At 39.8% G+C, this 23,779-nt stretch overlaps 1 protein-coding gene across 3 annotated transcripts in view; it reads right to left on the bottom strand.

Moving 5' to 3' along the window:
- Positions 1–1,861: 1,861 nt before the first annotated feature.
- The window catches only part of pcdh10 (protocadherin 10), a 70,066-nt gene continuing 48,148 nt past the window's right edge, over positions 1,862–23,779 (bottom strand). For all 3 annotated transcript variants that reach the window (XM_033020770.1, XM_033020742.1, XM_033020752.1), the window contains one exon: positions 1,862–4,276. In XM_033020770.1, the coding sequence (XP_032876661.1) occupies positions 4,257–4,276 (20 nt within the window). In that variant the 3' untranslated portion in view covers positions 1,862–4,256. The remainder of the gene's footprint in view (positions 4,277–23,779) is intronic.

Below are 23,779 nucleotides of genomic sequence, written 5' to 3'. Positions count from 1 at the left end.
TCCTAGGAGGTCATATGAGGTCGCTGGAACTCTCCTTCATTATCGAGGGAAGTTCCCGAATACTCATGGCCTCAGATAGGTTGCGGAAAATCTTTCAGCATGGTTGAAATTTTTTTACAAAGCCAATTAGCCTACAAACCTGTACGTCTTTGGAGTGTGGGAGGAAACCGGAGATTCCGGGGAAAACCCACACAGGTCACGAGTAAAACATACAAACATCGTATAGACAGGACCCGTAGTCAAGATCAAACCCGGGTCTCAGACGCTGTAAGGCAGCAAATCTATCGCTGTTGCACCGAGAATGACCAAGATACCTAGAAGCTACTTAACTGGAACTAGCAGGCATTCGTAGATTGAAAGCTCAATGAAGGTAGGCATGATGGTGAAATCCAGCATTACCTTCAATGTACCTCTGCCTTTAGCCATCTGAAGGTAAATACTGTGCAAACACAACATGTAAAAAAACAAAATTTGCAAAGGCAAATACAGTATGAATTGGACTGCAACTCATGCAAATTACAATTGCTTTATCACTTTTTTATCACTTGCATCCTGATACATTTGAGAAATAAAGACTTCGATTTTGTTCCACCTTTCATGATCTCAGGACTCAACTTGCAGGTGACAATTATGCAGTGATCAGGCTTTATGTATATTTACAACTGCTCTGGATCTGTGCGTGGATCCAGATTCCTGCAGTATTTCACCAATTAGCAGAGAAAATTGTGCAACCTGAATTTAGATACATATCTTTCTTATATTATTTAAACTTTTGCACTTGTTTAGCCAATGTTGGGTAAACTACACTGGAAGCACTACTCAACCACATGAAAATTCCATCCTCTTATATTTAACTGGTCAATATTAATCCCTCAAAGAGGCAAATTTGATCTAACAGGACAGTTTTGGAGATGTAAATCTGACAAATAATGCTGACAATTTTCAGCAGATGATGCAGCATCTATGGATGGAACATACCAGTTTAGTCTGCAACCTTTCACGAGAATGAGAAAAAAATGAAAAAGGCAATTATAAAAGTGTAGGGGAAGGATAGGAGAAAACGGACAGTCTGTAATTAGGTGAGAGACCAGGAGATTGAATGTGAGATGTTTTTTTTGCACAGAGGTTTGTGGGTGCCTTGAAAAAGCTGCTAGGGGCTATGGTGGATGCAGATATGAAACTAATGTTAATGGGCTTTTGGATAAGCCCAGGGATATTTACGGAATGGAGGGGTATGGACCATATGCAGACAGATAAGATTAGTTTATCTTGGCATCATGTTCAACATAACCATTGTGAGCTGAAGGGCCTGCACCTGCACTGTACCTTTCTTTGTCTATGATCTAAGTGAAGGTGGGTGGCCAATGACTAATATAATATATAATTGAGGGTTGTCTAAATAGAAGGAGGAGATTGAACTCTGCGAATACTTTAAGAGGGAAAAAAGTTATCTGAAATTGTTAAATTAATGGATATATTCTGCAACCAGAGCCCAATCTGCATTTGGTTTTCTTAAAGGTCAGGCAGTGCCACCAATTGGAAAGAGTGTTTGAATGTCTAGATGGTGGGAAGGAAGGAGGTAAAATGTCAGGTGTTGAATCTGATTTAAATTAATTTTTATCGTCAAACTTCAGAAACTGTCACACCAAAATTTTCAACTCAAATAATTATTCTCCATGTAGGAAAATTTTAAATGGTAATGCAAGTGCAAATACTCTCAGAGCACATGCTGGTGTTAAGCTAAATTTATCAAAGAAGGGATAAAATGGGAAAGAAAGGGGACAAAATACACACTTCTTTTAGTGATCTGCACTGTTACATAATCCTTAACTACCATTCTAACTCCACGCACTCCTAAACAAGGTTAACACAATTTAATTCAATCCACAATGCAGGTAATCTTACATTTTATAACCCTCATCACAATTACACTGATCAATAAATTAAAAACAAAAATTGCAACCTTTTACATTTTTATCATCCCAATTTTGTATTTTCTTTAAAAGTGCTACTCACAAATTCACAAATTTAACACTAACATCAAAGAATATTGAAAAAAGTCACAAAAATATCTTAGTCCTTCCTTGCTGCTGTCACGCCAACTTCAACCATAGTGTTCACTCAAAATCCAGTCTAGGTGACATCATAGATTGCTCAATAATCAGGTTAATGTCACATGTGCTGAATTCAGTCAATCACAGAACTAAGGCTGCTTTTGTTTTATTTAATGAGCTAATCTCTCTGCTTTCTCTCACCTTTTTCATATTGAATTGGGAAACAGTTTTTTTTTGTTCCCCTTAAGGTGTGCCCATTGTATGTTCAGAAAGTGAGAGTTCAAATATCCTTGCTAAAAATCCTGTTGATTCTTAATTGGCTAGTTTAACCCACAGCCAAATCATAGATTGCATTTTTCATCTCATCATTTCCTGGAACATTAACTTGTTTACGTTGTGAACTACGGCCTACAGGCAGAGCATTGTGTGTCTGCTGTTATCAACATAACTGAGGAGCACAAGCTCCAACAGACTTTTCCATGTCTCACTGCAAATAACAAAATTATTCCAGCATCCGACTGACATTATTACAGAGACAAAATTGGCATTCACTGAACTTTTAATGAATAGCACTTTAAATCCATGATTGTAAACAATTGCACCATTATTCTGTACTGCCTGTTGAATTAACCCAGATGATTGCCATGTTGCATTATATTTATTTCTGGTTGTAAAGTTCTGCTGACTATTTAAGCACGTATAAACTACTACAGTGTGGATAGAATAATAATGTATTACAGTTTTTTTTATTGACAATAAACTGTTTCAACAATGTGAGAAAAATACAACATCCATTTGTTCATAATATTTTATTGTTTTTAAAAAGTCAATTTTCCCAATTTTCACCTCGACCTGTTTTCTTTTTTTTATTCTAAAAAAGTTAAATTTGGTAGCTTAAAATAGGGGTTTGTTTAAATAATTTATCTGACCAAAAATCAAAAAGCAGTGACCCTTGTATAATATAAAAGAGCTGGCTAACGGTAGATTACTCCACTCAAAGGCATGATCTTAGGGTTAAAATGTGGTGATTAACCCTGGAACTATAGACGATGGGGCTCAGTGGACTATCACATGTCCAAGGAACATATCAAATATGTTATGGCAATCAAATGCACTCCCACTTACGGTTGGTTTTATTCCAATCTTACCAGGAGTTACTCGAAACATACATAATTTCCTTAAGTACCCTTTATGGGGTAACTTTATTTCTAAAACCTGTCTCTTCACCTGAATAATAGTGAAGAAGACATCACAAAGGAGGGATCTATAGATTACACGTACAAGATAAGGGCTCTGCCAGAATTTTTGGTCCCTCCTTGGGAGTGAGATCAATTACTCATGATGAAAAAATACCTGGTATGTCTCAAAATGGTTTATCTGGCAGGAGGGAACGAAAATAAAAAAATTAAGTATTTTATTTAACTGATGGCTTCAAGAGTTATCATGTAACCGTTTTTTAATTCCTCTTTGCGTGTGGTTTTAATCATTCTTGGAAAGTAAAGAAGCTACGGATAAATAGATACTAGGAATTACTGATCTTCCAGATTGTTAAACCATCCCCTTACTGATACCACCACTTCCAGGAAGGAAGGTAAATAAAGGAGTACATTTCATTTTATTTAGCAGTTTCAAAAGAGTACAGTAAACACATTTGCAAGTAACACTGTGTATAAACTACAGAATGTTGCTGAACTGAGGAGCTCTGATTATTGTAGGTCTGTGACTTGTCACTGGAAAGACCTCATGGTGGGCGCAAAGAACACAGTCACAGTCTTGAAAAGTTGGCGCAATCTGGGGAACACTCCATCACAAAAAATAGAAAAAACAGTCACATCTAAAACAGTGATAATGCATCTGTAATGCACATTTGTTTGATTCTGTACAATTGGCTTCTTTTGGTGCCGATCTGTGTGGTCGGTGATTAAAGAAAGAGCTGCGAGCTCAGTAAGAGTTATTGAGTGCTGTAAACAGGCACACACAGGTCATGGTTGTCAACAGACCAGTCATTTCCAAAAAGTCTCCAAATCGCATCGGTCTCAGACCTGCTGAGAGCTTCGATTCCATCATTAGCAAGATTGTCTCCAATATTATAGGAACCGATGACATTATGCACATCTTGATGGCCAGGATGACGGACTAAGAAGTTGGGGGTTTTTTTAAGTCGTTGGCTTGTGCAAAATCATGCTGCAACAACAGAAGGGATTAGCAAATTCTCTTCCGTGCTGTGGAAAAAAAACAGACAGAAGTAAAAAATTAGCCTTGGTGCTGACAATTGCCAACATCATTTCTGTGACTGCCAAAATAAATGCCATTATTTTAAATTCATAACATGGAAGTTTATTTAATATTTCGATGTCAAATCGCTTTCTTCTCATTTACTCATGCAATTCTCAGGATCAACCCACCTTTGTCAACTACCCCACCTCAACCTTCCTGGAATTTCACCTACATTAGAACTCTTTAATCTAAGTCAACTCTGCCAGAGGTTCCATGTATCTGTCACTCCTGTTAATGCCAGATTGTATGGACTAAAGCGAATCACCCAAGAAAAAAATATTTGTCATCCAATTTCTTAATGTTTTTCTGCATCTTATCTAGACATGTTGTAGCTTAAATTGTACTCCTGTTTTACCCAATAACTGCAAATACTCCATTTCATCCATTCTATTTTTAGTGGCCTACATTTAAGTCACATATTCATTACTGTGACTGTGGCCCTTCCCAACATTAAAAGGCTTCAAAAACTTAGACTTAGTTAAGCACTCAGAAGAAGACCAACATAAATATATCCCTTCGTTCTTGAAGTTTCATAATTTCTCCACCTTGCCTCAAATATCTTTGGCTAAAATGATCTCCAAAGTATATGAGGCCTAGATAGGTAGACAGTTCCCCTGAGTTCCACAAAGACTAGTCGGCATAGCCATAAGTGAGAGGGGCAAAACTTAGAGACGTGTGACGCACGTTGTTTTTACACCAAGGGTGCCTGCAATGTGCTGCCAGGGGTGGTGGGGGAGGCAGATTATGTTAGTAGCAGTTAAGCTTTTAAATAAGCACATGGATATGCAGAGAATGGAAGAGTGTGGATCATGTGCAGGCAGTGGATGTCAGTTTAACCTGACATCATGCTTGGCATGGACATTGTGGGTCGAGGGACTGTTTCTATGGTGTACTGTTCTACATTCCAATCTGTCCGTTGCCTATAGCTCACAATTCTCTTGAATTAACCAGTCAGTAATATAGAAAGGAAATGTGTGTTATGTTGTCCTACAAATGTATTTTCCTGCAGGAAAGCACCTCTGAAGAGGTCTTATCCTGAAATAGCACATTTGGATTTAGGAATGTGGGATTCTTTGTTGTAATCTGTTCCATGTGGTTCTGAGCCAGCAAGCTACTGTGTTATCCTTTCTCTATTTAGCAATGTCAATAAAGCAGAACCATGTGTGGTATTGGTTAGCAGGAATCAAAACAAGGGCACATTCTGAAACTGTCTAATTAATCCTTGAATAGTATGCAGTCCTCCCCCACACTCGCCTCTCTCCACCCCCTCCCCAACATCAATACGCAGAGACATTTTTAAATAAGTAGTGAACTGATCAGCATTTTGTTGGAATTATATTAGTTGGATTATAATATACTTCTCAGAAATAATTTAAGCATGTTGGTATTCTATTATGAACAATGTTGAGGAAAGAAAATGCTCTTTAAAGTACATAATAAAGTATCACATATCATGGTATTTTACTCTCATTACATTTAGATTTGTATCAGAGCTGCAACAGGAAAAGCAGACACATGAAATTCTGCAACCACACACATGGTTGGAGAGTCAGGACATGAATGATATATGTGGAATATTTTATCATTTAATGAATGTATGCATGCCATAAGCTGTGAATAGGCACACACATTTACACTAAGTGCCAGTGAAGCAATTCACAATGGAATCCAAAGCACTAAACTATTTTCATTCTCTTACACAAAGCCGGCATATGACAAACTATTTCCATTCATGCTCATTTAAAAGAATTTCAATGTCCAAATCATTTCCTATTCATTCCTATTTAACACATTTCTACTGGGTCACATTAAGTGAAATGATGCTGCTTGCCAATTTTTCTTTGCTATCTTTATCTCTCCTTTTTTTTGGTTGAACAAATTTACCTTGTTGAAAACTGGCTTTGCAATTTGACCAGCCTTTTTCATTGCAATATTTTCATGCTTGACTGTCCTACTGCATTTGGATGCAAACTCAGGATTTTCTATCTCCTGAATCCTTTTTACATTGAATCCTCCAGTTCATCAGCTGATTTGTTTTTATTTATATTTGTCTAGATCACGCATACTAGGTTTTCATAGTCAAACCCAACCCTTCATTTCACAAAAGCCATGCATATGTATTTTCAACAAAAATGAACAGAAAGTGATTAGTAGTAGACTTGCTGGTTGATCTTCCTCTCCCAATATGTAAACTATGCTGTTGTGAGAAAATATACTATCCCTAAACTACTTCTCCAGTTAGTCAGTCAAAATTTAAACTATTAACATCCAACACACTTTTCTTTAATTAAAGACAGATTAGCAATGATCTTTTCTTAAGTCATCAGTATATTTTATAAATGCAACAAGAATGGAAGTTGTTCTATTAATAACTTGTGGATAATGGAAGGAAAAAAAATAGAGAATGAGGAAGGTAAAATTTTGGTAAGAATATGTTGTGATAAATGTTGAATAAATTGGAAAATAAAAAATGGTAATAGAGAATAACTGAATACCACACTAATTTGTTTCCTATTTTCTTACTTGTCACAACATAGAAGTTTTATGCCAACTCCCAACAGCGGACATCCATCAGTCCCTTGAGCACTTTGAGTGGAGGTCAGACAGGAAGCCAGCAGAGCCTGGTTGGAAACAATGGGGAAATCTAATGTGATATCACAAGCTTGGTAAGATGGGTGGAGGAGGTGGCTGCATTTGGAGATCGGAGCCAGTGAAAGATTGGGAGTGGAGACCATAACTGGGACGAATGAACAAAAAGATGTAGATCTGAGCCTTGAGAACAGGAGGAAGTAGTTTGAAATTGGAGGCTGTCGCAGCTAAGAGCCCGTTTAGATAAAGGGGTGGCATCAGGTAGTTTGGGGAAAGTAGCCCAACGAGAGCAGGTACGATGGAAAAATCATGGATCTGGATCCTGATCGGGTTCCTCAAAGAGCACGACAAAGCATAGTTCTGAGATCATGTGAAATGTGTCTTGAAGGCAAAGTGATGTAATTGTCCAGGCCCCAAATTGCAAGCAAAAAGTAACTTCAGGCCTTTAAAGGTAAATCACAATCAGAAATGCCAGATTGAATTTCCAGAGAGGTATAACTCAATCCAGAGATGGCCTTTATTGCATTCCACTTCAGAAATAAACAACTTTCAGAAAGTTAGCATTGAAAAAGGAACGTGGGAATTTGTGGGCTCTTGTGTCATGAAATGTATTTGTTGATTTTTGTGGGGAGTCAGCTGTGTACACAATGGGTGTAGTTTCTTGGATGAAAACTGCAGCCCCGATGTTGGATTAATCAGTGGAATGGGATTCAATATGGACTGTTAAAACAAAAAGATTCAGCTGCAATGTTTTGTCGTATTCAATGCTGTGCCGCAAATTCTGCCAATATGAAGCCAAGTACCTCATATTGTGTTTCACTCTTGACATAATCATATCAAACTTCATTGTTGTCATTTTGAAAGCAATGTTGGAACAATGCAAGGAATTAAATCGTGCTGTTCTGGGAAGCAACAATTTATTTTCTAGTCAATGTAAACTCATAGAACATGTTTTTTAAAATCTGCACTGCTCTGCATGTCTGCCTAGTTTTCTTTGCATCCAGGTTTAATCTCAATTCTTAGTCACCAATTTAACTGATAATCATGTGCACTTTTTCAGAGTGAAGGGCAAAGCAGGTGGGTGTAAGGAAGCTTGGATGACAAGAGAAATTGAGAGGCTCTGGTCACAGTTAAGGATATGGCATGGGGCAGGTATCAGCAGCTGGTATCAAGTGTAGCCCTGGAGGAGTTGAGTACTGAAGAGTCAGCTAAAAAAGGAAATCAGGAGGGCAAAAAGGGACAGGAGATGGCTCTGGCAAATACCATTAGGATAATCCCAAGAGATGTTATAAGTACATGATGGAAAAAGTGTAAACTGGGAGAGAATGAGATCCCTCAGGAATCAAATCGATCAAATCTGTGTGGAGCCACAGGAGATGGGTAAGGTGCTCAATGAATATTTTTTCGCTATTTTTACCATGGAGAAAGACATGAGGATCGGAAAACTTGGGGCATTGAATGGTAGCATCTTGAGAGCAATCAGTATTACGGTCGAGGAGGTGCTGAAGGCCCTAACGCGTATGAGGATAGATCAAATCTCCTGGGCTTGATCAGATTTATCCATGGACACTATGGGAAGATAGAGAGCCCTGGCTGACATTTTGGAGTCAGCATTAAATATGGGTGAAGTGCCGGAAGACTGCAGGTGGCAAATGTTATGCCTTTATTTAAGAAGGGCTGTAGGTTAAAGTCTAAGAACTACTGGCCAGTGAGCCTAACATCTGTGGTCAGAGATCTACGAGCAAGTATTCTGAGGGATATGATGTACATGTATTTAGATGGACACGGGCTGATTGTCAGCGTGGTTTTGTACATGGCAGTTGTCTCACGAATCCGATTGGGGTTTTTGAAGATGTGACCCAAATGGTTGATGAGGGCTGAGCTGTAAACATTGTATACTGTATATGGATATCAGCATGACATTTGACAACGTTCGGCATGGTAGGCTGCTCTGGAAGGTCAGATCACATTGGAACCAAGGAGAGATAGCTGAATGGATAGAAAATTGGCTTCATGAAAAAAAAGAGCATAATGATGGAAGGTTGTTTATCGGACTGGAAGGCTATGACTAGTGGTGTGCCTCAGGGCTCGGTGCTGGGCCCATTGCTGTTTGTCATCTATATCAATGATTTGGATGAGAACTACAAGGCATGATTAGCAAGTTTGCAGATGACACTAAAATGGGTGGTCTTGTGGTTAGTGAAGATGGTTGCCAAAAATTGCAGCGGGATTTTAATCAGTTGGGCAGGTAGGCTGAGGAATAGTTAATGGTATTTAATACAGAGAAATGTGAGGTGTTGTCTTTTGGTAAATCAAACAAAGGCAGGAACTACATGGTGAATGGTCGGGCTCTGAGGAGTGTTGTAGAGCAGAGGGATATAGGAGTGCAGGTACAGTCCCTTGAAAGTGGCATCACAGAATTATAGGGTGATCAAATAGGATTTTGGGACATTGCCCTTCATCAGTCAGACTACTGAGTATGGAAACTGAGTATAAGACATTGGTGAGGGCACATTTAGAGTATTGTGTTCTGTTTTGGTCACCATGTTATAGGAAAGAAGTCAAGCTGGAAAGGGTGCAGAGAAGATTTACGAGGATGTTGTCAGGACTCAGAGGCTTGAGTTATAGGGAGAGGTTGAGTAGGCAGCAACTTTATTCCTTGGAGCACAGTAGATGAGGGGTGATCTTATAGAGGTGTACAAAATCATGAGAGAAATAGATCAGGTAAATGCACTGAGTCTTTTGCCCAGAATATCAATAACTGGAAGACATAAAACTGGAGGACATCAGGGCCCTAGTGAGACCACACCTGGAGTATTGTGTGCAGTTTTGGTCTCCAAATTTGAGGAAGGACATTCTTGCTATTGAGGGAGTGCAGCATAGGTTCACAAGGTTAATTCCCGGGATGGCGGGACTGTCATATATTGATAGATTGGAGCGGCCGGGCTTGTACACTCTGGAATTTAAAAGGATGAGAGGTGATCTTATTGAAACATATAAGATTATTAAGGGTTTGGACACGCTAGAGGCAGGAATCATATTCCCAATGTTGGGGGAGTCCAGAACCAGGGACCATAGTTTAAGAATAAGTGGTAAACCATTTAGAACGGAGATGAGGAAATACTTTTTCACACAGAGAGTTGTAAGTGTGTGGAATTCTCTGCCTCAGAGGCTGGTTCTCTGGATGCTTTCAAGAGAGAGTTAGATAGAGCTCTTAGGGATGGTGGAGTTAAGGGATATGGAGTGAAGGCAGGAACGAGGTACTGATTGTGGATGATCAGCCATGATCACATTGAATGGTGGTGCTGCTCGAAGGGCCGAATGGCCTACTCCTGCACCTACTGTCTATTGTCTATTGTTTAAGGTGAGGGGGGGGGGGGGGGGAATTTATTGGGAACCTGAGGGGTAACTTTTATTTACAAAAAGGGTGGTGGGTGTATGGAACAAGCTGCCAGTAGAGGAAGCTGATGCAGGTACTATCGCAACATTTAAGATACATTTAGACAGGTACATGGATAAGGCAGAGCCAAATGCAGGCAGGTGGGACTAGTGTAGATGGAGCATGTTGGTCGGCATGGGAAAATTGGGCCAAAGGGCCTGTTTCCATGCTGTGTAACTTTATGATTCCATCTCTTGATCAACCAGGACTTCTGGTAATTTGCTCTGACTCCAGTCATAAACTCTTGACTTCTAATCATCACCCAACCCCCAAGACTCAATCACAAAACTGCTGATGGTTGATCAACTCCCAGCCATCCAGAGTTCCAAACATTACATTTACACAACTCATGATTATACATCCGACCCCAATCACAACACTGTCCCTGTCACTGAGGTCTGGCCCACACCCAAGGCTCTGATCCCAATTCTGAACCATATTCAATTATCTCCTCTCTGGCCCCACGCTATAGAAACAAAGAAAATAGGTGCAGGAGTAGGCCATTCGGCCCTTCGAGTCCCTATGGACTCTGAGACCCTAACCATTCAGATTAATCTGCCATCTCGTCCTCTTAATAACTTGCATTTACCACAAAATTCCTGTTTCACCCTTCTAGAGGTCATCCTGTGTCTTTGATCACAGTCATTGAATCATAGTCATTCTGCACAAAAACATGCCCTTTGGCACCACCATCAATATTAAACCCATTCACACACATTTGGTTCATATGCCTTAGGAAGCCAGTTACAATTTAGTTTATTGTCATGTGTACCGAGGTACAGTGAAAAGCTTTTGTTGCATGCTGTCCAGTCAGCGGAAAGACAATACATGATTACAATCGAGCCATTTACAGCATATAGAAACATGATAAGGGAATAACGTTGGGAATAACGTCATGCTTGTCTTGATGTTTCCTAAGTGTTGTGAGAATATCTGTCTCCAACACACATTTCAAGTTTGAACTACTCTGTATTTATAAAATTCCATCAGATCCTCTCTAAACCTCCTATTTCTCACCTGAATAGTTATACCACATTTTAGACACTCACACCATGGAAAACAAAGATTCTTACTATCTACCCCACCTCCTCCACACACCCACTCAAAAGTTGGCATACCTCAGCTTCCTTCGCTCCAGAAAAATAAATCCAGACTATCCAATCTCTCCTGCGAACTGAAATGCTCCAGTCCAGGCAATGTTCAATGGTGTTTTTATTGTCACATGTGCGAAGTGCAAACGTACGGTGAAATTATTTTCTTACAAACAGTCCAGCAGAGTATTGCCATACTCAAGCACATCCCTGATTAGCTGATTGTACAGAAATAGCCTACTGAGCCCGCATTTTCTAAGTCCAGTCCACGCTCTAGGTATTCTGAGTGGTGCCCATTCCAGGCAAGTCCCAAGCTGCTGGGGGCCTCCAGCCGTCGATTTCCTTGGGCATGCGGGTTGACCTGCCCACTATCCCGGTGAATCTCCCTTGCACCCGATTACCGCTGCTATCTCCCACTCCCTAACTGTTGCTATTATCAATAACCATAAAGCTGACACTTCTAGGTCCCAAATGGTCCTGGGAGCATTGGTATTCTCCAACTGTCACAGAACATGGTACATTTGCCACTTATCAAAAACACACAATGTCTTTGTGTCACACTGCCAATCCAAGGTCTTCAACATGACCAAATATTATTTTTATATTATTCTGTTTCTACCTGACAACAGCTTTCTTCAATACTTAGATTTACCCTTGATGTGCTGTATTGTGCCAGGGCATATTCTGAAAGGATCATAAAAAGTGCCAGATAATGTGTTTTTTTTGTCATGAGAGGTCTTTGAACATTTCAGGAGTTAAAGAAGAGGGGAAGAATTTTTTATTTTGTTGAGAACACTTGCAAGCTATGAAAGCCTTCTGCGTGGTTACGTCATTGCCTGGCTTCTGTCACACCAGTGGGAAAAGGTTTTCCTTTTTTGTTTCTGCAGCTGATGCCTCTCTTAAATGTGTAAGAGAGAAGGAGCAAAACAAAGTATGAGATCAATCACTCAGGATGGCATTAATCTATTTTTGTTGCTGAGTGCACCAACTTAATTTATTTTTGCAATGGGAGATTGGAATGCAAAATTAGGTGCTGGGCACTGGAGAAAAGAATAGAAAGAGCAAGTACTGACAAAATAGAGATGGGATGTAAGAAACCGTAAAGAGATAAAGCAAACCCATATAATAAAAAGGTGAAGAAGGAAAACAATATACCACAGATTGTGCAACTGTAGACAGAACCGTTTGCATAAGATCATAAATACAGATTTCGATATAGACCATCAAATTAGTAGAAGAAACAGGAAACCAAGGACTGAGCCATTGGCCAAACAAGTCACATTTATCTGTGTGTTCTTGTATAATTTCAAGGTTAATTTGTGATCTCCAAGTTTGGCCATATACACTATATCAATGTCCGTTTTCTGATGATACAAACATTATTCTTAATTTTTCTGAGTCCCGCTGTACAATTCAGCCGGAAAGTCCATTCAGATCAATTCACCAGCATACCTCCTAGCCCTATAGCATTAGGTCTATTTTCAAATTCTCTTTTCCTGCCTCTTGTTATTCCTTCATAATTTTCCTATTAATGTACATAATATTAATTATCTTTTAAATCATGTATCCCCAACCATTGACCTCACAACTTTGAATGAATGACCTTTTCAACTCCTGCATCAGAACATATTATTTGTATACTCCATTGTTCTTTACAAAGACTTATAAGGTCCCATCTGATGTATCCTTGATGTTAGATAGACAAAATAATAAGATTAGCAGGGCTAATTTCAAAACATTTTTTCTTCTGTACAGAGGTCTCAGCATCTGGCTGGTCCTATTAAGTGACATCAACAAGAACTATTTCATATTGAGCTTCGGACTTTATCAATGCAACGCACAACCCAGCAGGAATTATGTAGATTTGATCGTGAATCCCACTATTCTGCTCTCCTTGTTAATAACTGTTTTACTGTGATTGGAACATTAAGGACATCGAATCCAATGTATTTTTCTGGTCAAGCAGAAGTCCATCTTCCCAATATGCATTATTTATTTGCACTAGTTTCTTTGCTACTGATCAGCATGGTTTCTAATTTTAAAATAAATTTACTGTCAGCTCAGAAACTTGGTTGTTGATGGTGTAGACTGGGAATTCAGGTGAATGTTGCACCTGACTCTCCAACCATTAAACAGCTGAATCTGTAATGATTAGAAATTCGAAAGCACCACCTGCTAAGTTCAAATTTTCAGATTTTCAACAAACTTTGTCATTTGGAAATTCTCTGCGATGGAATCATATAATCAAAGGCCCAACCTGTCCATGCTAAGCAACATGCCCCAAGCTTGTCCCATTTGCCTGTGTTTGGCCCATATGCCTCTAAACCTAGAGAAACAAGGAACTGCAGATGCTTGTTTACAACAAAAAGATGCAAAGTGCTGGAGTAACTCAGAGGGTCAGGCAGCATCTCCGGAGAGCATAGAAGGGACCCGACACAAACACGTCACCTATCTATGTTCTCCAGATATGCTGCCTGACTGGCTGGGTTACTCCAGCACTTTGTCTTTTCCCCCCCATTAACCCTATGATATCCATGTACCTGTCCAATTCTTTATCAAATGTTATTATTGTAACTGCCTCAATTTTCTCCAACAGCTCAATCTATATCCATGTAATAACATAGGCCGACATTGACCAAAGTTGGAAAAACAGTGCCTGATGCAGCACTTCACTTAAATGATTTGGAAACCTGGATGCACAGTTTCTTCATCAATGTAAATATTTTGTTACTTCTTCACAATATCAAGAAAGTGGCTGCCTATTGGGCACCATAGTCGTCTGCTTTTATAAGTTTATTTTGAGTTTGCTTCTATTTGAGCCTGATTATTTATTCTATTTGCTTTCTTATTATGGAGACCATGCTGAATGGTGATACGCAATTCACCAGTATGACTTTTCCTTTCTTCCTACATGCCTTTTCCTGGCATGTTAAATATTCCCCAGCATCCCATGAGATAATTGTCACACTTGGTTATTCCATCACAAAGTTAAATTATCTACTCCTCTGATCCACAAGTATTTGAACATTTTGGACACTAAACCTTTGGTAGTAATATAAAATGTGTGCTATCTTGCTCAGAGACCCAGATTTGCTTTTGTACGACGGTGCTGCCTATGTGTGGAGTTTACATGTTCTCCCTGTGACCACCTGGGTATTCTCCAGGTGCTCATATTTCCAAAGATGTGTGGGTTTGTAGGTCAAGTGGCTTCGGTAAATTGTCCCAAGTGGCAGTGTAAAATTGGTGTATAGGTGATCACTGGTCAGCTTGGACACGGTGGGCTGAAGGAAGTGTTAATACACTTACAATTTTTTATTTTAATTGAGTGAATAAACAAAATTGTTTTTGATACCATCTGGGAATTCTGTTTTATTTCACTTTCAGTTCTAATGCAAATATGGGACATAACATGTGTTTAATGTTGGCCATAAAACTATTTATTGTCATTCCTTTTAAATAGTACACCATCACTTCTCTCATAGTTTCTTACAATATAGGAAGAAGGCATTCAGTTAAGTCAATCTCTTAAAACATTCCCATCGACCCCATATCCCATACGTTCCCTGTGACCTATTCTCCACCACAAGCCTATGAACCCCACTGAATCTTTTCTGACCCACCAAAACTGGGGGTAATCTTCAGTGACCAATTAAACCTACCAAACATCACATCTTTGGAATATGGGAGGAAACTGGAGCAACCAGGGAATCCCATGCAATCACAAGGAGAATGTCTAAACTCCACTTGGACAACAAATAAAATCAGGATTGAACTGGATCTGGATCTGTCGCTGGATCTGTGACATAATGTAAAAGAGATGTTGCATGGCAGTGTAATTTAAGACTTTATCTTGTTAGTTTATTCCTACATTCTGTAACAAATAAATTCAAAAGCTTGCAGAATTCCATTTATTATGCTTATTATCTTTGAATTATTTTCATGAACTGTGACTTTAGCCTTGAACTTGTATTCTCTCTTTTGCATTGTCCTCTTAGCTGTCATGGGATCAAAAGAGCATTTCACACCTTCTGCTCTACAGTCATAGTCATAGAGTGTGGAAACAGGCTCTTCAGCCCAACATGTCCCACCTGCCTGCATTTGGCCCATATCCCTCCAAACCTGTTCTATCCATACTGCTATTTTTTTGTGGCTAAACTTACTCATTTTAAATTTGCTTTAGCCTAGCCCAAGGTTACAAATTCTGTCATCCACAAACTTTCCCATTTTTTAAATATGTATATCTGCATCATTTTTAAATTTCACACACAAACTTGATGAACAGTGGACTAATTTATTGGCTATAAGCAGCAGTCAATTTAGACTTAGACATAATAATAATAATAATAATAATAATAATAATAATAATAATAATAATAATAATAATAATAATAATAATAATAATAATAATAATAATAATAATAATAATAATAATAATAATATATTTTATTGTCATTGCACATCAGTGCAACGAGATTTAGTATGCAGCTTCCAACCGATGTAAAAGAAAAATAAAATAAATAAATAAACTGTGCGACGTGACCATCCGAGGGAGACAGTCCAGGGGGGGATGGGGGGCACTCAGCATGGCCGGTTCAGAGCCGCTATAGCTCTGGGAATAAAGCTGTTTCTGAGTCTGGAGGTTCGGGTGTAGAAGGCCTTGTAACGTCTGCCGAAGGGAAGTAGTTCGAACAGTCCGTTACAAGGGTGTGAGGAGTCTTTATGGATGCTGACGGCCTTCCTGAGGCACCGTGTGTGGTAGATGCCCTCCAAGGCTGATAGCTGTGTCCCAATAATCCTCTGCGCTCTGTGGACGACGTGCTGAAGAGCTCTCCTCCTTGCCTCCGTGCAGCTGAGATACCACACAGAGATGCCATACGTTAATATGCTCTCTGTGGTGCAGCGGTAGAAGGTTGTCAGCAGCTGTTAGGGCAGACCAGTCTTTTTTAATGTCCTCAGGAAGAACAGTCGTTGCTGTGCCTTCTTGACCAGCGCAGCGGTGTTGGTGGACCATGTGAGGTCCCCTGAAATGGACCATGTGAGGTCCTCTCCACACTTTCCCCGTAAATGGAGATTGGGGCCTATTCTCCATTATGGGACCTCCTGAAGTCAATAATCAGCTCCTTGGTCTTGGAGGTGTTTAGTGACAAGTTGTTACGTGCGCACCAGTCCGCCAGGTTCTGCACCTCCACTCTGTATTTTGTTTCATCACCATTGGTGATCAGCCCAATCACTGTTGTGTCGTCTGCAAACTTCACGATGGTGTTGGTGTCTAATGCAGGAACAAAGTCATGAGTGAAGAGGGAGTAGAGCATGGGGCTTAGTACACAGCCCTGTGGTGTGCCGGTACTCAGGGTGATAGTGGAGGACAGGTGATGAATCTAAATTCCAATGGACGATGGCTGGCAGCAAGATAAAATATATCTGAATTTTCAGAAAGTGAAAATAATAATGTCCATTAGGCTATGCTCTTACTGCAGCTGAAGGAAAGGTGATCCAACAAACTGGCATTAACTTAATTATTTGCATAAGTTCACATTAAACTTACAGCACAGAAAATTCACTGAAAAGTTCATATAGATTTGTTTTCTTCTCGCATGTTTACACTGCTTCCTACACTTCTTCTTATGCCTCCTTGGGCTGGGGGTTGTCTTGTTTGTGCTCTAGCTCTAACCTGGCTGATGAGGCCAATGTTATGCCTCACAGGTGAAGCGAAAGTTGCTTGGCAAGACAGGTAAACAAGTAGATTGGGAGGTGATGAGCTCCCTTACTTTGATGAAACACCGAAGCATCAGCTTTGGTATTGTGAAGTTGGGAATCTGATGAACGCAAGCTACCATTAATGTTGACTGAGTCCAATTAGAGCACATGCTGGAGGTGTTAGCTTGGAAGTGGATGCAGACAACATTTCGCTTATCCAGTTAGTGGATTTGGAAATTTTGAGGAGACAGCCTTATTAGTATTACTTCAGTGCCTGGAGGTGTGTACCCATCTCAGCAATGTAGAGGAAGGCAGGGATCACTGTAGCCTGGTAGTCTGTGAGACGTTTGCGGGGTTGTAGTTTTGATTTTATTTGAATTGCCTCTTTCAGTGCTACAACTTTAATGAAATTCGGTACAGTAAAGGTCAAACCCAAAAGCTTGCAAGCCCTTACTTTCGTTGGTTTTTAAAAAAAATACCCTGTTGCATTTTTATTGCTTTTGAAAAATCCTCGTTAATTATATTTGGCATGTACACTTGGAACGTGGTAGGAAGTTGGCTGGCTTTAATTCTTGACTACAACTCCCTCATCTGGGAGGAGCAGAGAACGCCAGGGAATCTCTGGAACACCTTAATCACGAGCAACGTCAGGGTAGGAGATTTCTGATAGTGGTTATTAGTGCGGAACCTCGCTGAAGTTTGACGATAGGAAACTCTAAGCAAGAATCACATACATTCGGTTTCCATCACTGGCAAAGAGCTTGACCTGGTACAGCATTGTAGGCAAATCCAAACAGAGAGCAGGGAGCAGCTCCAAATACACTACATGACTTTTTTAACCTTGGAGAAATCACTACTGTATGAACTCTGCAGTCTACACTCCAACAGTGTTGAAAACATATGGAGCATCCTTCTCATATTTGCATGGTCCCCTGTGTGAAACTCTTCCTAAATCTCAGGATGAGCATTAAAGGTCAAACATTTGACAGCACTGGGCCTGTACTCGCTGGAGTTTAGAAGAATGACGGGGGACCTCAATGAAATGTACAGAATAGTGAAAGGCTTGGATAGACTGGATGTGGAGAGGATGCTTCCACTAGTGGGAGAGTCTAGGACTTGAGATCATAGCCTCTGAATTAAAGGTTGTTCATTTAAGAAGGAAATGAGGAGGAATTTCGTTAATCAGAGAGTGGTGAATTCTTTAGTCAGAGGGTGGCAAATCTATGGAATTCTTTGCCACAGAAGGCTATCATGAGTCGTTGATTTTCATTTACTATTTTCCCGATAAATTGGATCACAAAGTGCCCACAAATGTGGAAATCTATGAATATGTTCAGTCTGATTAACCTGTATGCTGCAACTTGAGCTTTCGAATAAAGTTACGTTGAAAACTCCAGTAGTCGTTTCTCAGACCACTAAAACATCACATTAAATTAAATATGCGGGTACCTAACTGACCAGGAATAGCCTGGGCTCCCCCAATACACCATGTTACTGAAAGGACATCAGTGAGTCCGTCAATGGAAAAGTTTATTACTGTCTTCACAACTTTGATCTTCAGGCCTACATCCTGAAATTATGCCAAAGACCACTGGTACTGAACACTAGTCTACCTTTCCAAGGAAAATGTGTATATGAACATGAGTAATTATACATTCTTCCCCAGTGCAGATATTAAGTTCTCATTTTTCAACTGAGTGAATACTAGGAATTCACTTGTTAAAGAGTAGGTCCATTGATTCACTATCCCTAGATTCAGATATTGTGATAGTTCAGCATCTGGTTCACCAGCGCTCCATTTCCCACAATCCCTTTAAACTCACGGGGGCCCTGTTCACTAATTTGCCATTGTCTATGTCTAAAATAAGTGAATTAAAAATGTACTATACGAATAATAGCCAATTGTGCAGAAAATCTGCTCTTCCACCCAAGTCCTGAGGGCCCCGGATTAACAGAATGTTACTGTCACTGTAGTTCACAAGTTCACAAGATATAGTAGAATTAGACCATTCGGCCTGCCGTTCAATCATGGCTGATCTCTGCCGCCTCATCCCATTTTCCTGCCTTCTCCCCATAACCCTTGATACCTGTTCTAATCACGAGCGTATCTATCTCTGAACATAATGAATATTACATATCACATAATGAGCTCAGTCCCTCTGACTTTCTTTACCTTGCTGACAAGATTTATCAAGACAAAGTTCATATATCGCAATGTCAGCTTGTTTAGCTGAAGTTGGGAACATTTATGCAGAGATCCATAAGCAGAAAACAATGAATTACATTCCATACAATTACCTTTTCTCATTTTGAAAACTGAGTTTTACCCTGCGATATAAATGCATAACGATTCATGATATATGAGTAGCAAAAAATGGTGTTTGTCAAAACATTAAGTAAACTGCAAAGCCAAATGTAATAACTGATTGCTCATTACAGAGAAGGAATTGGATCTTTAGAGAGGTAGAGCTGAGCCAATCCTGCATAATCCTGAGCCAATCGGATCCAATCCTGCATAACCACAGTTGTACGTACCAATAATGAAACCATTGACCCATATTTTAGGCAGAGATAGATAGATTCTTGATTAGCACAGGTGCCAGAGGTTATGGGGAGAAGGCAGGGGAATTGAGTTCAGAGGGAGAAATTTATAGATGGTCCAAATGGCCTAATTCTGATCCTATCACTAATGATCTTATGAGTCTCCTCTCATTATACCAGACATCAATACCAATATCCATTACAGTATTTCACTGACTGTAAAGATGACTGTGTGGAGCCCAAGACACCAAATTTTGCACCAATCTCACGGTTTACCACCCACCTTATGGGCCAGCAATTCCGATGTATAAATAGACTGTGGGCATCAGACACTTCAAAGCACTTTATTACCAGGATATATCGTAATCCACTGGTAAAATAGACAAACTGCTCAGTCTGCATCCTTTCCCAGAGCAACACTCCAGCATGGAGGTGGCGATCATATTCAACAAGCACCAATGGGCAGGACACATATTCTACACACGTGATGCCACATTCCTGAAGTGAGCACACTGTTCTGAACACCATGACAACAGATCATTGCCACGAGGAGAGAGAAAATGCAAGGAAGTTTCAAAGTCTTGTTACAGAGATATCACTGCCTCATTGAAGCATATTAATCCATGAATGAAGACTCTCAAGCTGGTCCAGAAGATTTAAGGAACTTTCAAGTCACTTCACAGGCGCACATGGATGGCCAATGCTTCAAACACTTCCTAAACTTTTCATGTAGTGCAATGGAGCTCATAGTTTTGGTCTATCAGGTGCAGGCAGACTTTAAATGATCCAAACCAGTCGATTATTCCACTATACTAAAACTGGTACATTTGACATAACCCCTGATTCAGTCATTAACTTTGGTCGTATATTCTATAGTCTCAAAACTTTGTATGAAAGGTTTCTCCTCTTTTCATTTTCATTCCTTAGATTTTATCTCCTTTCCATATACAATATGATCATTCCCGGGTATACCAAATTGCCTGTGTTCTGGTGTCCTCTTGAATACACCAAAATTAGTCTTGCCTAGAAATTAGATTTCCACATTTGTGGGCACTTTGTGATCCAATTTATCGGGAAAATAGTAAATGAAAATCAACGACTCATGGTGTGATTCACAACATGATACACATTGCCCTCCAGGTGTAAATAACTCGTTCTAAGCTTCCCCCCCCCCAGTCAAGTTTCAGTCAATAAAATACTGAGTCAAGCACTTGCGCATCTATACTTTATTTTGGAAAAACACAATAACAGTTCCCCTCTACTATACCGAACCACCGCGGGTTCGATCCTTGTATCTGCTTGGCCAAGCCCTTTTAGCCTCGAGCAAGCAGATACACTACAAACGGTCACGCTGTCCTAAGCTTTCTCCCAGAAGATCAACACAGGACCTCATGGGAGCGGCCTTTTATAGGTCCCTGAACCTTGTGGGGTCGAACCATATGGGGGTGGTCTCTTTACAGTCCAATAACAGATATTGATTAACACAGTACATGATAGACAGTTCCCTAAGCCAATAATACAGTAACTAATACAATGTATCTGACGAAGTTTCTAGCAATGATCCTATAGCGAGCAAGATAGTCCACGCCTGCTAAATGCAATGGGCTGACGTGTAGTACGCAACAGAGCTGAACGTGGGCCATTTCTTTGTCCATTTTAGTAACCCGACCCGACTTTGTATATCCCTCTCGCAGTGTAATCAGCATTGCGGGGTAACAGTTTGCGTGTGATTATAGGGTTAGATTCATAATTCTGTTCAATCATAATTCTGTTAAATTTTGTTAAAGATTAATATGTTAACAAATTATGATTCTGTTAATTGTCTTTTTTTTTAATGTTTTTAAGCCATTTTCTTTTTAAATGGCTCATGTGCTGTGTTTGAGTTTGAGTTGATTTTGTATTACTCTTGCACTCTGTAATTCATCTAATCACACTGTTCACAACTGCGGTATTTGGAAAATAATAGCAATATGTAGATTCCAGTTGCTCTGCTCTTGGAATCTTGGAATGTTCCTTAATATTCCATACTGTAATGGGTCTGGTCTTCCCAATTGCCAGAGAGTGGAATGAGATCTGTCTGTAATGGTGGGGTTATCTAAATGAAGTACTTAACAAAATAAAATTTGTTTTGAGCTAGATTAAAAATTGATGTATAACTTAATGATGGTTTTATTCGGTGACCATACAACTGATTAGATTAGGAGTAGGAAAGAACACACACACACACACATATGTTTAAGAAGGAACTGCAGATGCTGGAAAATCGAATCCGCACCCGCTGAGTTTCTCCAGCACTTTTGTCTACACACATATATTTAATGTGATATAGATGTATATAATCATATAACGCACACATATATATTTCTCCAGATTTGTATATATAATGATAAACATTTTGCCAGCCTTTTTGAGGCAGCGACTGTGATAAATCCCCTCGATGGAAGGAAGGTCAGAGCCGATGATGGACTGGGCAGTGTCTACTACTTTTTGTAGTCTTTTCCTCTCCAGGGCGCTCAAATTGCTGAACCAAGCCATGATGCAACCGGTCAGCATGCTCTCTACTGGGCATCTGTAGAAGTTAGAGAGAGTCCTCCTTGACAAACCGACTCTCCGTAATCTTCTCAGGAAGTAGTGGCGCTGATGAGCTTTCTTGATAATTGCATTAGTGTTCTCGGACCAGGAAAGATCTTCAGAGATGTGCACGCACAGGAATTTGAAGTTCTTGACCCTTTCAACCATCGACCCATTGATATAAATGGGGCTGTGGGTCCCCCTCCTACTACTTCCAAAGTCCACAATCAGTTCCTTGGTTTTGCTGGTGTTGCTGGTGTTGAGGGCCAGGTTATTGCACTGGCACCATATGGACAGTTGCTCGATCTCTCTTCTATACTCTGACTCATCCCCATCAGTGGTACGTCCCACAACAGTGGTGTCGTCAGTGAACTTGATGATGGAGTCCGCACTGTGACTGGCTACGCAGTCATGAGTATAGAGTGAGTACAGCAGGGGGCTGAGCACGCAGCCTTGAGGTGCTCCCGAGCTGATTGTTATCGAGGCTGACACATTTCCACCAATACGAACAGACTGTGGTCTGTGTATTTACAATGTGTATGTCTAGTTTGCATTCACCCAATCCGTTTCATGCAATTTACACCTAATTGTAAGAATCTGCAGATGTTCCATTCTTTTCCTGCAACTCTTATCTAGACTCCAGACATGCTGGCACCATTTTGCAGCTTGTCCCATTTCTGCAGAAGGCACACTTAAATTGACCAAATGGCCAAATAGCACAGAAGCCTTTACTCAATTTTAGTGCCCTGGCATCTCCAATTTGACCAGAATTAACATTGGGATAAATAAAGTTCTATCGTAAATATATCGTATCAATATACAGTAAAAATTTGGACTTCGCTTCTGGGATTTTTTATTTGGAATAAACTATGCAATCCACAATTCATTCCTGTAGATGTTTTTCCCACAATGCTTGTAAAGACTGCTCCTGCAGAATTTAGAGAGATCTCTGTGCAGGACCTTACCTCGCTGGGGCCTCAATTTATGCATATTCTCTATTTATCCTTTACTTAATCTTCTACAACCCCATCCCCCTTCCCCCAACAAACGTCTCCACAATACCAATCCCTAACCACATCTTACGTTCCTTGAATGTAGTAAAGGCATTTTTAAAAGTTCCTTTCCAACAACATTAAAAAAAATGATTAAAACTGAAGGACCAAGTTTAGAAGATGGTATGCATCTTTCAGCAAAGGGAAACTAAAAACAGTTAGCAAATAAACATGTCAAGTAACATCAATAAGAAAAAAATTACTGGGTGGATAGGAATTGCACTTTATTGTGATTCACTGGATATTTATTCTGTGTAATATTGCTGCCAATTAGTACTGGATACATCTGGAAGATATTTAAGTTCAAGTAAAATATATAGAGTTTGGAAACAGACCCTTCGGCCAACATGTCCCAGCTGCACTAGTCCCACTTGCCTGTGCTAGGTCCATATCTCTCCAAACCTGTCCTATCCATGTACCTGTCTAACTGTTTCTTAAACATTGAGATAGTTCCAGCCTCAACTACCT

Source organism: Amblyraja radiata, chromosome 1, assembly GCF_010909765.2.
Source record: "Amblyraja radiata isolate CabotCenter1 chromosome 1, sAmbRad1.1.pri, whole genome shotgun sequence".
Lineage (NCBI taxonomy): Eukaryota > Metazoa > Chordata > Chondrichthyes > Rajiformes > Rajidae > Amblyraja > Amblyraja radiata.
Note: the sequence above shows the minus strand (reverse complement) of the source record. Positions and strands in the feature narration are given on the sequence as shown.